The sequence below is a fragment of the Onychomys torridus genome, chromosome 20, assembly GCF_903995425.1.
Source record: "Onychomys torridus chromosome 20, mOncTor1.1, whole genome shotgun sequence".
NCBI lineage: Eukaryota > Metazoa > Chordata > Mammalia > Rodentia > Cricetidae > Onychomys > Onychomys torridus.
The window spans coordinates 14,924,761-14,942,238 of NC_050462.1; the positions used below are offsets into that span (position 1 = coordinate 14,924,761).

The 17,478-nt window shown below is 46.7% G+C and overlaps 1 protein-coding gene across 10 annotated transcripts in view; it reads left to right on the plus strand.

Moving 5' to 3' along the window:
- The window catches only part of Tmcc3 (transmembrane and coiled-coil domain family 3), a 267,591-nt gene extending 257,359 nt beyond the window's left edge, over positions 1 to 10,232 (plus strand). For all 10 annotated transcript variants that reach the window (XM_036169714.1, XM_036169715.1, XM_036169710.1 and 7 more), the window contains 2 exons: positions 2,488 to 2,623; positions 6,536 to 10,232. In XM_036169714.1, the coding sequence (XP_036025607.1) occupies positions 2,488 to 2,623; positions 6,536 to 6,838 (439 nt within the window). In that variant the 3' untranslated portion in view covers positions 6,839 to 10,232. The remainder of the gene's footprint in view (positions 1 to 2,487; positions 2,624 to 6,535) is intronic.
- Positions 10,233 to 17,478: the final 7,246 nt, after the last annotated feature.

Sequence of the window (17,478 nt, forward strand, 5' to 3'; positions counted from 1 at the left end):
ATTAAGACATTGATTCATCAGGCTTCTGTGATGGTCTTATTACGCTAATTTAGAGACCTGTTTCCCTCCATAATACCAGTCAAGTGAACCTAATTCATTGGACAACGAGGTAGTGCTTGCTACACAAGAATGAAGGAGAAAGTCCAGAGACTCGGCACCCATGTGAAAGCCCAGCAAGGCAGCACAGGTCTGGAACCCCAGCACTAGGGGGCAGTAGAGACAGGCAGGTCCCTAGAACATGCTGGCCAGCCAGCTTAGCCAGGTTCAGTGAGAGCCCCAATCTCAGAAAAGAAAGTCGAGAATGGCAAAGAAAAGCACCTGGCATCAGCCTCTGGCCTCTATACACACCCACAGCATGGATATTAATATGTACACACAGGTACCACACACAACATATACACACACACACATACACACATACACACACACACACACACACAAGCATTTTACTGTAAATGAGTGGGTCTCAGTCACCATCTTGAGATTAATATACTAATCCAAATCTTTTGGGGTCTCTCAGCTATTTGTAAAAGTATGTGTTTTATAAGCTGGCATTTATATGTTTACCACTTTTTAATAAAGAATGTAGGTAGATAACCAAATAAGAGATTATTTGCCCCATTTTACTCATTAAAAAGATCCTCCCAAAGTACTTCAGACAAAATGGGTTAACTTCTAAGAATGTAAATTGTGAATTTTTATTACATACTAAAACATTTAAATTGTAAATTTAACTTACACATTATTTTATACTTGATATATAATTTATAATATGGTTCTTTTTCATTTTTATGAAACTTTATTGTGATGCCAAGATTTGAACTCAGGGCCTCATCTATCTTAAGTGTGTGCTGTACCACTGAGGCATATCACCAGCCCTGAAACCACTTTTTAACTTTACGTATGCGTCTTGGATTTCAGCGTGTTGATCGCATGAGAACTGTTTTCCACGCCATGGCTTCCCTGAGAATGTGTTGACCTTAATTTCATCCAGATAGTTTGAGATCTTTTGGATGCATGTCTTATCCCAAGTCCCAAATCCTCACTTGTGTGAGCTTTGGGCTATCTTTGCCGTCATGTGCCCTCTTTGGTTTGCGATTCTGGCGACATAGTCCTTAGGTGAATTACCTAAGAGACTTCAGAAGGCTTGCTTAGAACGGTGATAACGTTTGCCACCCATGAAGCAGAACTTGAAGATCAAAATCAAAATCTGAGTTAGGCCTTTCACCTACTTTAAAAAAAAAAAGATCCTATCAGGTGGCCTACATAAATGTCTATATCTGGCATGGGCCAGTCATTCCAGGCTAAGACATCCTCCCTAGATACTGCACCTTCTTTAAAGTAGGCAGGACAGAGTTTCAGATAAGACCTAAATCCTCTTCTCAGAGGCAGGTGTGGGAAAGAAGCTGTCTTTCTCTGACTTTTGGATTTTTGGATATGCTATCCCATAAACCATCTATAATTTGAGATGTGCTTAAGCTTAAAGTAGGTTTTTTAAAGTTTTATTTTTTTAAGTTTAATTTCTTTTTTTTTAAATTTTATTTATTTATTATGTATGCAGTGTTCTGCCTGCAGGCTAGAAGAGGGCACCAGATCTCATTACAGATGATCGTGAGCCACCATGTGATTGCTGGGACTTGAACTCAGGACCTCTGGAAGAGCAACCAGTGCTCTTAACCTCTGAGCCATCTCTCCAGCCCAAAGTGTTATTTTTATTTTTTATTTATGTGTATGAGTATTCTGCCCAAGAGTGTATCTGTGCACCATGTGCATGCAGTGCCCACGAGGCCAGCAGAGGGCATCAGATCCCCTACCACTGAAGTTACAGACAGGTGTGAGCCTCCATGTGGGTGCTGGGGTTTGAACCCAGGTCCTCTGGAAGAGTGGCCAGTGCTCTTAACCGCTGAGCCATCTCTCCAGCCCTGAGGTTAATTATTTATTAGCACTTAAAGTCTAAGAGCTGAAAAGCACGTCAGGGTGTTTAGCGTGAAATGATGGGGTTGACTACGGGAGTGAAAAACTTTTTTTCCTCACAGGCTGTGTGGCAGTGAGACTCCAATTACTGATGGGCAGGAGAGGGAGAAGCCACAGCAGATGTGGCCTTGTCCTTGCTACACAGCCGTCTCCTAGCTAGGGGCAGCTGCATCCCTGACAGAGTCTATCTGTCGTCATGGCAGCCAGTCCAGGTGCTGGTCGGGCATGGGTGAAAAAAAAAAAAAAAAAAAAGAAACAAACAAAACAGGTTTGATCTTGGTAAAGCCTCAGAGATGAAGAAATAACAGTTAAGACTGTAGAGACAGGTCCCTTCTAGAATTGGGATTCAGGGGCAACCAAAATCATGTTCCCCACAAATAGACTCACTCTTTCAGAAAATGTCTGTGGGGGATGAAAACAAGCCAGGGGCCCTAAGACAAAAAAGACATCTTTCTAGAACATGCTGTTGGGATGCGTGCGAATGTGCTCAGTATGGGCTCCTGTCTCTTTAAGGTATGAGCGACTGGAAGACCAGCTGCATGACCTGACAGAGCTTCACCAGCACGAAACAGCCAACCTGAAGCAGGAGCTAGCCAGCGCCGAGGAGAAGGTGGCCTACCAGGCCCATGAGCGCTCGAGGGACATCCAGGTACGGGTCCCCTCCTGACTGAACCCTGGGGTAGGACTTTGCCAGGCTTTAGCTCATGAGACCTTCTAACTTGGTGCATTTCCCGAAGCCCTCATGCATGTGGGTGCTACACATGTTTTCTGTGCACAGACATCTCCCATCCACCTCCTGGCACTCCCGGCTTATGTTGACAGTGTTAACTGAGAGATTTTACCCTCCGCTCCTGTTGCCTAACTCAGCTGGCAAGTGTTTATCACCAAATCCAACCCCACCAGGATTTTACGAAATTTCAAGTGTTAGGCAGCCCTGCCTTCAGGAAGCTTCCCGTGTAGGCAGCGAGTGACCAAGAGCCGCATTCCATAGTGCAGAAACCCAGTTCTGCCGTGCCCCACTAGCTGGGGTAGGAGGAGGGAAGAGGGCTGGCAGGTAGGCATTCTGTGGTGAACATAGGATTTGAGTCCCAGGTCTGATATCTACCCAGTGTGGTTCTGAGCAAGCTTCGAGTCTCTTCATCTGTAAAGCAACTGTTTTGTATCGTAAGGATGTCAAGCATTTGACTCCCAGCCTCCATGGAAGCGCAGCCCAGGGCTTTTCTCTTTCTGTTTACTCAATCACCCTTGGAGGTGGCTCCTATTGTTGTCCCCATTTCTCAGATCTGAAGACCAAGGCACAAAAAGGTGATGTGACCCGAACAGGGCTGCACAAGTTGTCCCTTAGGAATGGCTAAGAAGGCTGGACTGAAAGGTGTAGGCGGGACCCAGAAGGTTGACAGGAAGGGATGAGCAGATCCACATAAAGTTCATGTCATAAACAAAGACCAGCTGCAGGGCTTCCTCCCACAGCCCCCAGGCTGCTATGAAACAACCCTCGCTTCTTGGTAACCTTTCTAAAGAAATGGTAAGAACAACCAGGAAGAGTCCCACTTTTTCAGATCCTCTGTAGTCTGTGTGTGAGCGTAAGGAAGGCCGCCACCCTCAGAATCCCGGCTCACCAGGGAGAAGGCGGAAACATAAAAGATGGCGCTTTCTCCCTGGTGTGTGTTGCTGCAGCTGGGCTGCGTGCCTTTTATTCTGCCCTGGTGGAGGTTGTGTTTGCTGATCCCAGAGGTCTGCTCGGACAGTTCTGGGAAGCAGAGCTTCAGGGCTGACGGGAAACGTTGTCCCCAGAGAGCAGAGGACACTACGTAGGCTGTTCTCTGAGTGAGGAGTCTCAGTGTCCCCACTGACTGACTGGCCTGGGGAACAGAACTGTCATCTGTTAAGTCACGCTATTTAAAACATTTTTTATTACATTTACTCGTGTGTGTGTGTGTGTGTGTGTGTGTGTGTGTGCGTTTGTGCGCACGCGCATGAGTGTGCCACAGCACTCATACGATGATTACAGAAGAACTTACAGGAGTCAGTTCCCCCTTTCTACCTGTGGGTCTCAGGAATCGAATTCCATCATCAGAATTGGCAGCCAGTGCTCTCACCCACTGGGCTATCTCACCAGCCGCGAGGCCATCCTACTTTAGAACAGGTCGGGGACATCACTGGGTGGTGTCTCAATGTGCCATTTCCTCATTTAGGGGATGGTTTGGATTAACATTGTTCTCATTTCTTAAGAAACCCATTCTGGGAGTGAGGAGGTCAGACCTAGGGAGGGGCTCCACAAAGGGAACTCTAACTTCAGAAGAGTTCATCTCCACGTTTCCCAGCTCCGCTCTCTAGTCAGAACTAGAAAGAACGTCTCGCTAGATGACAAGGGTCATGGAGCCTCAAAGCAGGCTCTACTCCTCAGTCTCCGTGTGAGCCTGGCCAAGTCAGTGCAGTGTGCCTCCGATCCCTCGTCTTCAAAAAGTTCAGAAGATGAAATAGAATCAGACATTTATTGTGCCAGAGTCTTCACCGGGCACGTAATAAACAGGCAAGAAATTCCTGCTGCTATTCTTTTTTATCTCGCTGTTGAGTAGCAACATTCCTCAAGGCTTTTAGCATCGAACCGCTCTGATTTCCTTTGTTGCTTATGTCCTTAGTTCTTGTAAGTGGACTTCCAACAGAGATGGGATACGATGGTGCACGTGGCCAGTGCCCACAGACCCACACAATTTTTGCTGTTATTTTAACTGGCTGACCCCCTCACACCCCTTTAAAAGCCTGAATATCGAGTCTGAACTACTGAAGATAATCCCTTCCTCCTTCTTCATCCAAAACAAGTTAAATACTGCACCAAAGACATCCTGGCCACCATGGAGCTTAGCATCTCTTGATGCCTGCCATGGGCAAACTGCCTTGCAATTTGCTGCCTAATTTTCTTGGATTTTTCTTTTAGTAAGGAATTGGTAGCGGGTCTAAGGTGAATTCTAAGATCAGTCCAAAGAGATGTGGACTTCTCTGCCCTAAACTGAGTCAAAGTGCTGAACATGACAGTCCTCTGTCTTGGTCTGTCACCCTTTTCATGCCATGCCTAAAATGGGAAAAAAAAAAAAAAATCCCAGGCCCCGAAGCTGAAAGCAAACCCGCCCTCCTTCACATGCCTGTTAGTGCCGTCAGCCAGCGCCGTTTAAATGTGAAGATCTGAAAAAGTTGTATCCTTTGGTCGGTAGCCTAGTATAATGAAAGTTGCTATAGTAACAGAGAACCCTGTTCTCTGGCCCAGAGAGTATATTCAGCAGGAGAAAAGCCAATCAATGTTGGAACCATTATACTTGCTTAAAGCCTGGAAAGGTGACCGTACCCAGCTGCACAAGCACATTGGCAAATGATTGCAACTGCGCTGGAGGAGGAGCGGGCATGCCACGCTGCCTTCAGTGAGGCTCTTTGTTCCCAAGGGGCTCGGGCTTTCCTCTGGAAACTGATATCCTGTTACTGGCAGCCAGGCTCTTTGGCCAGTATGTGGTACCTGCTGCAGTGCAGTACTGCTCTGTCCTGAAGTGGACAGTGAGGGCAAGGTGGGACTAGACCCAGTCTGCATGCAACTTGTGTGCCTCCCAGCCATGCAGAAAGGCTGCCTGGAGACTTGCTAGGTCAGGGAGGGCTTCCCTCAGGAGGGTGGGCGCTTCGGTGTTTCCAGCAGTGTGTACTGCATGGACAGAGTCCCCCAGCATTTTCAGAACCTGGAAGAAATCGGTTTGGCCAGAGCACTGTGTGGAAGCAAGAAAAGACGGGTGAGCACAGGTAGACCTAGCAAGGACGTGGAAAGTGTGATGAAAAGGGTATCAGATGTGTATCTTTCAAAGGTAGCTTGGACTATTACAGGGAAGGTGGCTTGTGGAGCATATGGGAGTGACATTCATGTCAAATCACGGCAAGCAAGAGGTCCTGGTGACCTCAAGTGGAACGGGGACTGTGAGAGAGAAAATGGATTAAGTTAGACAATGGGTGCTGTGTTGGTGGAGCCAACGGACAGTTGGACAATCGAGGTGTGCTCTTGAGCCTTTGTCTGGAGAGTCCTAGTGGAGTTCGGAGGTGGCTCCACCCCTTCTCAGTTTGTTCCTGACAGTGCCAACAGATGCCAGCGTTTTGCCTCCCTGTATGTCCTGTATAAGTGTACTGAAATGGATATGGCTGGGAATGATAGTATGTGACTCAAATCTCAGATCCCAGCACTTGGGAAGGTTGAGGCAGGAGGATTAGAAGTTTAAGGCCAGGTTGGGCTACTTCCCAGGAGACCTTGTCACCAAAATCAAACAAAAGTAGATCACCATAGCGCTCGTGTATGGTGTTTCATGGTTGCATACACATGTGTACACTACCCAGGACAGGGTAAAGTGAGTCTTGGGATTCCTGCCTTGTAACTTGGTCCCACACCATCAGTTTGGAGATCTGAAGCTGCCCAGGCACTAGGGGTTCTGAGCTGGGGCTTCTGGCACATCTGGGCATGTGTTCCCCGACAAGGCCTGTGATTTCCGCGGCATTGGCCTTTGATCCTTGCTCTCCTCTTGCCCACCCGCAGGAAGCCTTGGAATCCTGCCAGACGCGCATCTCCAAGCTGGAGTTACATCAACAGGAGCAGCAGACCCTGCAGACGGATGCCGTGAACGCCAAGGTGCTGCTGGGGAAATGCATCAACGTGGTCCTGGCCTTCATGACCGTCATCCTGGTGTGCGTGTCCACCCTGGCCAAGTTCGTCTCGCCCATGATGAAGAGCCGCTTCCACATCCTGGGCACCTTCTTTGCCGTGACTCTCCTTGCAATATTTTGTAAAAACTGGGACCATATTCTGTGTGCCATAGAAAGGATAATAATCCCAAGATGAGCCGCTGGTTCCTCCCTGTCTTTGTGTTCTCTCAAGGTTTTATTTTGGAGGAAACTCTGTGCATACTACCAAATTCCCGAACGCACGGCTGTGCCAAAGATGGCGAGAAGGACTGAAGCTGTGTGGTGTAAATAAGTAGAATCTCTTAACCCAGTAGCAGTTGCCAACAGGGTCCCTGTGCGTGGTTAACGTCAACCTGGCCCAGAATTCTCCCCACATTGCTCACCGCCTTAATCAGAGCAGATCTCCAGCCCACCTGGCGAGCCCGGCATGGTAAAGCCCTGTTTGTGGAGCGCTTGGCATAAAGGGTGACCCGGAGGAAAGGGGCCTCCCTCTATTTCCCATGAATCTCCGCCACGTTCAGCTTCACGATTGCTAGCAGCTGTGTTCTCTCTGAGCTCCCCCCCCCCACACACACACACACAAACAGCAAGGAGATGACAGGGTTCAGGGAAGTGAGCAAAACACAGGCCTTGGCAGTGGTTGAGCTCTTGTGGGGGTGGTCTGTGCAAGCTCAGTCAGTCTCTCTGTGATCTATCCCACTTGCCCCCTCCCCGGGGTGACTCTGTGTTCTGGTATATACCCGGTGTTCATATTGGGTCGATCGTGTTATGTCCTTGCAACGTGGGAATGTTATATCTGCTTCTCTGGCAAAAGTCTGCCTAACTGGTAGTGCTGCACTTGACACACAGTAGACACTAGGGTTTACTAACGGGCTCTCCTCTCCTCATGCCCAGGGAACCACACACCTGAATTCATCTTACCTGGTGAGCAGTGCCCTGCCCTCAGAGCACGCAGCCATGCTTTTATCATCCTGTAGCTTCGATAACTTGGGGTGCTGCGAGCACCCCCTGGGGAGGCTTCTGCCCTGGCAGTTGTCAGCAGTGGTAAACCCCCTTAGAGACTGGTGATTCACCTTTACTCTTGGGTCTGCGGAGATCAGATTGCAGAGCTTGTTCGGGGAACGAAAATAAATGATGTTCCTGTTGCTAGGCTTTTATTCTTGAAGACAGCAAAATCAAACTTCATAAAGCTTAATGTGCGCCGAGGCCAGAGAGGGACTGAACGTTTGGTCTAATCGAATGGTGGCTAGCTTAGTGGGAGCCGTTTACCCAGATGAGATCAGGAGGGTCCACTTAGGGCCGTGAAGGGCAGCAAGAACAAGATGAATTGAGTCCGGCGCCGAAGCTAAGTTGCCGTTGTCCATCTTGCGGGCACGCAGTAAGTCTTGAGGGAGGTCACAGGACACACGCACTGCCAGTGTGCAGAACACAACAGGCAAGCGCCGCAGTGTTCCGGTGACTGCCGTTCACAGATGAAACTGGTTTTCTGTGCCCACCGCAGAGAGAAGAGGGGAGAGAGGGTTGTATTGGATGCTGCCAGCCAGTCTCTGGTCTGCTGAAGGTGTAAAGCTGCTGTTAAATGTTTACTTTCTTCCAGAAGATACTCTCAAAGATCTAAGGACCGTCACTGCAGATGAGTGTTCCGAGGGTGAGGATGGGGTAAAGTGAAGTAGTCATTTAGTGTGAGCCCAGCTTCTGTGAGCGGGACTCATACAACTCCAGCCTTTGCCCCCGACTCCCAACTTTTAAATCCGCAATAATTCAGCAATGTTAGTAAATTCTTAAAGTATTGAACCATACCCTAAAGAATTCCAGAGTCAAGCTTGTTAAAAATAAAAAATACACATGAAATGCAGAGTACTTTGAAATCAGGGATGGGGGTGTCTGTCCATGATTCTGCCCCCACACGGGACAGATGGAGGTTTCTAGTCAAGCAGGGAGGGAGAGAGAACCATGATCTTCCTTTAGTCTTGTATTTTAACGGCCTGCTCCCTTACCTGGAGGCATCAGACTCCATCTGCCTACACCTTGTAGCAAGCTGGTCTCCCATTCTCATTTATGACTATTTCCACGTGGCACTTAGAACATGCCAGGGCCGGGGGTGGCCGTGAATGCTGCTGATAGTTTACAGAATGGGTATGAATACAACCTTAGGGGCTCAGTTAGGGCTCCAGGAGAACCCAAGAAGAGCAAGCCTATTCTTATGCCAGCACCCCCACCCCCAACCCCGCACAGCCTAGCAAGACTGTTCTTGATGGACACTTCTCAGACCTGCGATCCCGGCTTCTTCTCCCTGGTGACCGAGTAGGGAAAAGTTAGAGCACATGCCTTTCAATCTGAGCTTTGGACAGAATCTGTTAGAAACTGACGCCATCCTGAACTAATGGGGGGGGGGGCACCCAAATCACAAATCCCTTCTAAAGAACTCACATTTCCATCGACTCCCATTAAATGTCAAGTCCCTTCTTTACCTGGCTTTGCGCAGCCCATGGGGCACCCTTGCTTCAGTCTTGTGGAAGGTTCATGAAGCTTTTTATTTAAGAAGATTGCGTAGTTCAAGGAGACATTGAGTCTACAGTTCATTATTCTCTTAAGGGCTATCACCCCGCCCCTTTTGCTCTCTGGAACACACACAACATACATACTGAAGAAATGAAGTGTATAAATGCACAATTAGAGACAGTGACACAACTGTGACACCCCTTGGGACTGGCACTGATTCACAGTTGAGTCGGCCAGTCGTGTTTTGCACTTTACGTTGGTAGTGAACATCTCATGTATTTCTCCTGGTGAAAACCAGTAGTTGGTGAGCAGGCAAGTGCCCACTCATTCGGGGACACTGGTGAGGGATTCTAGATGCTGGACTCTGGAGCTTTGGTGACATGATCATGATCAGTCACCAGAAGAGTGATTATTGGAGACAGGACAGAACTTTAAAATATCAAGAGTAGCAAATATTAAAAATGTTCTCTCTGTGGGTTTTGAATTTTTTCAGCTTATATTTTGTATATGATTAAGCTGGAATAATCCCACCCTGCCCCTCCCCCTTCCAAAAAAAAAAAAAGCAGCCACTCACAATGTAATGGTAACTGAGCGAACTTTCACTGATTTTGGGACTCCCCACCCCAAGTTCCTGGCTCGTGGCCTTGAGGTTTTCGGGGTTTTTGGCTTTCATTCACGTTAACACCCCGTCCCTTGTGTTTTATTGAAGTATGGCCCTCTGTGTGTACTTACTGCCCCGCCTCTTAATTACAGGTTGGAATGTGGTAAGGAAGCTGGTTTCCTCCAAGCAACTAATTACTTTGGTTCTTTTGGGTTGAATTTTAAATGCCAAAATTATTTTGTGTTGAATGGGAATGTATAGTGGGTTTTTTGTTGTTGTTTTTGGTGTTGAATCCAGATTGTCTGAGGTCTGGGGAAAAAAAAAACACATATGCTTATCGATAAGGACGTCTGTGGTTAAAACAACCTATTTTGCATGTTTCCTTAATTTCGACCTTGGGCTGGGAAATGAATACGGGCTTATTTAGAGAGGTGGTTCAAAATTAGCAGGTAACTTTTTTTTTTTTTTTTTTTTTTTGAGCTGAGGATCGAACCCAGGGCCTTCTAGGCAAGCGCATTACCACTGAGCTAAATCCCCAACCCCTAGCAGGTAACTTTTAAGAGGTCTAAAAAGACAAATCACAGAAAACAATTTGATTGGCCTGTTTTTACCAGAAATAAAGAGCTTTTAAAAATGTGTCCTTAACAGGACTGGGTAACTTGTTAGAAATAAAGCAAAAAATTCAATTTCCTGCCGTGGATTCAACTCTCCACTTAAAGAGGCCAGAAGTGATGTAACACCTTGAGTATCTGAGGATGGTTTACATGTTGCCCTTCTCATCTATTTAAAGCATGTCTGCTGTGTTTGTCCTAAAAGAAACATTTCAACTAACCGTGCTTTGTGTTTTAAGATGCTCTGGGTCAGTAGCAGCAACTCTGACTGTAATGTCAGGAAAGCTGATTGTAACCTCTGTTGCGGAATTCCCATCTTGTGGGACGCTACTTAGTTTTGTATCTGCCTGAAATTGTAATTTCTCTGTAGCTCATCGCCATGGTGGTGTCACCAATGAATTCACAGCAGGTGCCATTCTTTTTTAAACACTTGATGTTTGCTTTGGTGTTGAATAAAAGAACTAGATTTCTTAAGTTTTCACATGTGTCAGAGCCCATCTCTGTAATGTGTGTGTGTGCACACACATATGTGTGTGTAAATTTAATAGACTTTTAAAAGCAGCTTTAGCTTTAGAGCCACGCTGAGAAAAATGTATAAAGACTTCTCTTGAATATCCCGCATGCACACCCTCGCCCCCTAGTATCAATATCCCCCACAAAGTGGTACCTTTTCTTTTTAATGTGTATGAATGACAATTTTGCCTGCATATATCTGTATACCATATGTGTGTCTGGTGCACAACGAGGTCAAAAAATCATGTCTGGCCGGGCGGTGGTGGCACATGCCTTTAATCCCAGCGCTCGGGAGGTACAGGCAGGCAGATCTCTGTGAGTTCGAGGCCAGCCTGGTCTCCAAGTTCCAGGAAAGGCACAAAGCTACACAGAGAAACCCTGTCTCGGAAAAAAAAAAAAAAAATCATGTCTGATTCCCTGAAACTGGAGTTATAGAAGGTTGTAAGCTACCTTGTGGGTGTTGGGAATCAAACCCAGTTCCTCCTCTGCAAGAGCACCCAGTGCTCTAACCACTGGACCAACCCTCCAGACCTCAGAGTGGTGCCTTTGTTAACGGCAGATGAACCAACATTGTTACATCATTATTGCCCAGAGTCATCATCATTCAGATTAGGGATACTCTTGGTTTCATTCAGTGGCTTTAGACAAATACGTAAGGGCATGCATTAACTGTAGCATTATACAGAATGGTTTCATTCCTCAAAACATCATGTGACTTCCCTATTTATCCCCTGTAGTCAACTTTAAAACTAGTTTACATGTCTTCTGTAGACAGTTGGTGGCTTAGCTAGGGTTTCTGTTGCTGTAACAAAACACCATGACCAAAGAGCAAGCTGGGGAGGAAAGGGTTCATTTGGCTCACACTTCAGCATTGCTGTTCATTACTGGAGGAAGTCAGGACAGGAACTCAAATGGGGCAGGAGCCCAGAGGCAGGAGCTGATGCAGAGGCCATGGAGGGGAGCTGCTTACTGACTTGCTTCCCAAGGTTTGCTCAGCCTGCTGCCGTATTGAATCCAGGACCAACCCCCCAGGGATGGTACCTACCACCCACTATCCTTCCTCTCTGTTGACTCTAGCTTGTATCCAGTTGACACACAAAACCAACCAGTACAGTTGGTGATGTGCGATGTGTGGCCTGTTCAAGAGAACCCAAGGAGGAGGAGTGGCTATTAATAATGTTAATATTAGTAATATTAATAGTAACTGGAATACTAGGAAATATGTCTTAGTGTTGTGGAGAGAGGAAGTGATGGTTGGAGAAGCCAAGTCCACATGATCTGGAGCAAGAAGGACGGGAATGATGTGGGTGATGCCAGCTGAGGTGCGCACAGTCGGGAAGGCCAAGAGTGAGCAGATCCCTCTACCTTGAGCAGTCTGCTCTGAAGGCTTCTTGAGCGTTTGCAAGGCATTGCTTTGAGGGTGCATGAACTCAGCTGGACCAGTGACGTGGGTTTCATTACCCCCATCCTATGCATGACTAGAGCTCAGTCATAGGCGCTTCTCCCAAGGTCATAACCTGGGAAGGAGGGATTTAGGATGTTGCTTTGGCCTCTCCACTACCCTGCCCTTTTAGCTGCCTGTTTCCAGGCAATTTTCTCCATTGGTCGCACATCCTGAATCCTGTACTAACAAAATCACTAGACTTCCCAGGTGACGCTAAGGCTTTGAAAGATGAGTCCATTCTCTGTCCCGGACAATACTGTATCTCTGGAAATCATAGAGACACAACCATTACTTTGGGACTATTGACATTTGATGTCTAAAGTCATAAATGTAGGAATATATATAAATATATATATTATATAAATGTAGGAAATAGAAGAAAATGCTATAAAGACAGCATGTGTGTGTGTGGCCCAACAGATTCTTAGTCTACACTTACTAGAAAAAAAAAAAAATAAGTGGTGGGGGGCAGTTTTAGTCATCAATTTCTAGCTAATAATGAACAGGCTAAAGACTAAAACACTATTTTCTGGTTTTAACATGTCTAGGTTTCACATTTCTGTAGCTTCGATAAAATACTTCCAACGAAAAGCAATGTAGGGAAGAGAAGGGTTTGTTTTAGCCCACGATTCCAGATTCCAGTCCGTCACTGTGGGAAAGTCAAGGCAGGAACTTGAACTGGTCCCATCCCGTCCACAGTCGAGCAAAGAACAACAAATGCATGCCTGCATGCATGCATACTTATCTGCAGCAAGCTTTCTTGTTGGACAGTCTTTGGATTGCCAGCCCCCAAATAATGACACCGAGACTTCTCTTATTGGTTATGAAAGCTCAGCCTTTAGCTTAGGATTGTTTCCAACTAGTTCTTAATAACTCAGATTAACTTGCTTCTGTGTATCTATGTTCTGCCACGTGGCTTTCACCTTTCCTCAGTAGGGCACGTCTGACTTGGTCCAAGTCTGCTGTCGAAATCCACACACCTAGCTAGATTCCTCCTCCTCTTCCTCTCTCTCCCTGGAAATCCCACCTATCCTCTCCTGCCTAGCTATTTGTTGTTTGTTTTTACTCTTTTTTTGGGGGGGGGGCGCCACCCAGCTCCCAAATAAGTCACACACGGAGGCTTTTGGCTTGTTTCTTACCAGCTGTCCTTAACTTATTCCGTTTATCTTTTGCCTCTGGGCTTTTCCCATTCTCTTACTTCTGTAAATCTTACTCTTTCTCTGTGGCTTGCTGTGTAGCTGGGTGGCTGGTCCCTGGAGTCCTCCTCCTCCTCCTCTGGCTCCTAGATCTTAGATCTCTTCTCCCAGTTTTCTCCTATATATTCTCTCTACCTGCCAGGCCTGCCTATCTTTTCTCCTGCCTTGCTATTGGCCAGTTCTTTATTAGGCCACCAAGTGTTTTACACAGGCACAGTAACACAGCTTTACGGAATTAGATGCAATATAAACAAAAGTAACACACCTTAAAATATTCTACTACAGCTATTGGCCATTCAACTCTTTATTACACCAATCACAGCAATACAGCTTCACACAGTGTACAGATTTCCCACAACACTCATCGGCTTCCCTTCTTGTGCCCAGCTCAGTCTCTCCGCTCTTGGCCAGTTGGGAAGCCCTGGCCTCGGGAACAGTGAGACCACGGAGAGCTGAGGCTTCCATCAGTTAACTTTACACAATTTCTACAGACATGCTCACAAGGCAGCCCAGTGTAGACAAGCCCTCATTGAGACTCTCTTCCCAGGTGAGTCTAGGTTGCGTCAAGTTGACAGTAGAAACCATCCATCACACACATGCCCTTGGATGTAAAAGGAACACTGTCTTGAGCATCTAAGAATGTCCACAGTCACATGTGGTGAAGTAATGGAGTCTGATAGCATTGTATAGTACCCTCTGGGTTTGCCGGCATAGGTGACAGAGTATCTGCAACCCTCTCCCCATACAGTTACTTTACATGTAACTGTAATGTAGGCAGAAGATTGTGGGATGCACAAGGATAGTGCAATACCAAATAGATACGGTATAGATTAGAGTTTCTTACTTTTTACACTAGCAATTCCTGTTTGAAAAATTGTTCTGTGACCCCCAGGTATAAATGCACATAAGCTAGATATACAAATCCAACACTGACTGATAATAAATCATAGTTTTTATTTTATTCTCTGTGTGTATGTGTGTGTGTGTGTGTGTGTGTGTGTGTGTGTGTGTGTATGTTCTATGTACTTGTGTGCAAAGGGTGGATGCTCACACAGAGGCCAGAGATTGGCTTTGGGCATCTTCCTTCACTGCTCTTCACTCTATTCTTTAGAACATGAGCTGAATCTTGAGATCACTGATTGGCTAGGTTGCCTGGCCATTGAGCTCCAGGGATCCATCTATCTCTGCCACTGCCACGCCTACCCCACCCCCATTGCTGGGGTTACAGGTGACCGTTGCCACACCCAGCTTTTACATGGGTACTGGGATTTGAACTCAGGTCCTCATGCTTGTACAACAAGCACTTTATCCACGGGTCCACCTCCTCAACCCCCCCCAATTATTTTAAAACAATTTTTATATACATTTAATTTCACCACTTACTAAAGACTAAGGCAAATTTGCATACTAATGAGATGAATGTGCTTATTTTTACAGGAAGAGAAAATCTTGGCTGAGTCCTTGATATGGCAGGATGTAGAGCATCTTCAGCGTTTTTCAGAGTTGATCGATATTTTGATTCTATAATCACCAATGCTGGTACAACATGGTAGAAGTATATTTAAGGCCACTTGAGAAATTGTTGGAAATTCTGTCCTCATCTCAAGCCAAGATTCATTTAATGATGTTTTATGAGACGATATAATCAGCAACCCAAAACACGGTTTTTGAAACCAAACATTCCATCACCATACAACCCAGAGGCAGACTCACTAGATCCACATTGAGGACTGGCAGTGGTTGTTTTCATAATGGAAGCTTTGTGCTTCTGCAGAAGAAAACTGTGTACCGTGTACACACTGCACTTCCCAACACACAACACGCCGTGAATCTGAACAGGGGTGTTTCTGGCAGTGGAAGACATAGTGAAAAGTGAGTGTTCAGAACCAAGGCTGCAGTGAACCCCTGAGATACAACACGGGAGAGCATTGTCAGATGCCCCGGATTCCTTACAGGTTTGAATTGGAATTATTTTTGGTGGTCTCGCTTTCAGAAACCTTTTACCATTAGCAATCTTTGTGAACACCCACGTTTCAGTCACATGACCCCATTGGGGTCTGGGCTGGTTTGACTAGGAATGGCCACATAGGTCCATAGATTGGAGTGCTTGGTCACCAGGGAGTGGTATTAGGAGGTGTGGCCTTGTTGGAAGAGGTGTGGCCTTTCTGGAGAAGGTGTGTCACTGGGAATGGGCTTTGAGGTTTTATTTATTTATTTTTTTTGTTTTTGTTTGTTTTTTTGAGACAGGATTTGTCCATGTAGTTTTGGTACCTGTCCTGGATCTCGCTCTGTAGATCTCACAGAGATCCACCTGGCTCTGCCTCTCAAGTGCTGGGATTAAAGGCGCGCACCACCTGGCTGGCTTTGAGGTTTTAAATGCTCAAGCCAGGCCCAGGGTGTGTCTCCCTCTCTTCCTGCTGCCTGCAGATCCAGATGTAGAACTCTCGGCTCCTCTAGCACCCTATCTGTCTGCATGCTGCCATGCTGCCCACCATGATGACAATAAGCCATCTCCAATGAAATGTTTTCCTTTGTAAGAGTTGCTGTGGTCATGGTGTCTCTTCACAGCAATAGAAACCCTAATGGAGAATCCTAACCTATGGTCCCAGAAGCTGGGGTGTGAATGCCGCCTAACACTGTTTAAATACTTACAACATTCAGTGTGCACAAGGGTTTTCCATACAGTGTCAACTGTGGCCATTCCCATGCTCAATAAAACAAGGGCTGTTTTCTCGTTTCAGCAATGTGGCAACTGGGGTTCTCAGTGGCTAAGTAACTGGCAGCATCTGCTAGTGGGTGATGGTAGAGCTGTCTATTCAGCCCCAAGCTTGTGACTCCAGCTTCTATGGGGTCGAACTACTTGTCACTTCTGGTACCTGAAACCATGGAAGGAATCATTCTAAACCGAAGGCTGTCGGAGTCAATTACGCACGTGCAGGTTCACACAGCTGACATGCGAGATCTTTAACGAGCATGGGCAGACAGGTCTGTGCATAAAGAAAACAAAAAAATTATCAATTAAGGAAACTCCAGTACCTTCCCTGGCTCCCTAGAATCCTTGAGGGTATATAATTGGTGGTTGGCTTAGCTAACCCGTTCTTGGCGTTTTTCCGCTTAGCTCTAAGATGGTGGAGTCCCTGATGGCTTCCGATCCAGGTTTCACGACATCTGCTACCATCTGTGGTGGCTACCTCTGAAATTTCTCTCCCTGCTAAGCAGCCAGAATGTATCCCTGCCAGGCCTCTAACTTGACTCAAGCAGTTAACAAGAACACGCTCCAGCCATGTTAACAGCTGCTTTGGTGGCGGTTCCTCTACGCTAGCGTTAGCACTGGGAATTGGACATTTCTCCCACCCCAGCTCTGCTCAAAGAAAATAAGCAGCAGAGATCATAGAAAGCAAGCCACGTGGGCACGTGACTAGTCGGGGGCTCCTTCAGCTAAAGGAACCGTCAGAGGCCTGGACCCTTCGTTGATTCTTTAACTGTTCACATCATGGCAATGATGCTACCCGACTTTCCACCAAAACTGTCTCCTCTCCACAGTGTTTGACTTCTCGTCCGTCTTCATACTTCCCTTGTGCTTTGAAGTCAGATCCCAAAGCTAGAGACAGACCTCTCTCTCTCTCCCTCTCTGTCCCTCTCTCTCACACTTTTACACACACACACACACACACACACACACACACACACACACACTCAAGCCAGCAGAAGCCAAACACAGGATGACCAGCCCCCACCTCCACAGTGGAAATGTCAGTGAGGTGACTTCCTGCCATGTGTACTGTCTTCCCTTGTTAGCCAGAAACGGTCGGTCGCCGGAGAAAGTCAGTGAGGATCCCTGTGAGGAAACAAAGACACCCGTGGGATCACTCTGTGAGCCCCTGGCCTCACTCAGGGTTATGACTGGGCAGGGTGGCAGGGGGCCAGGGC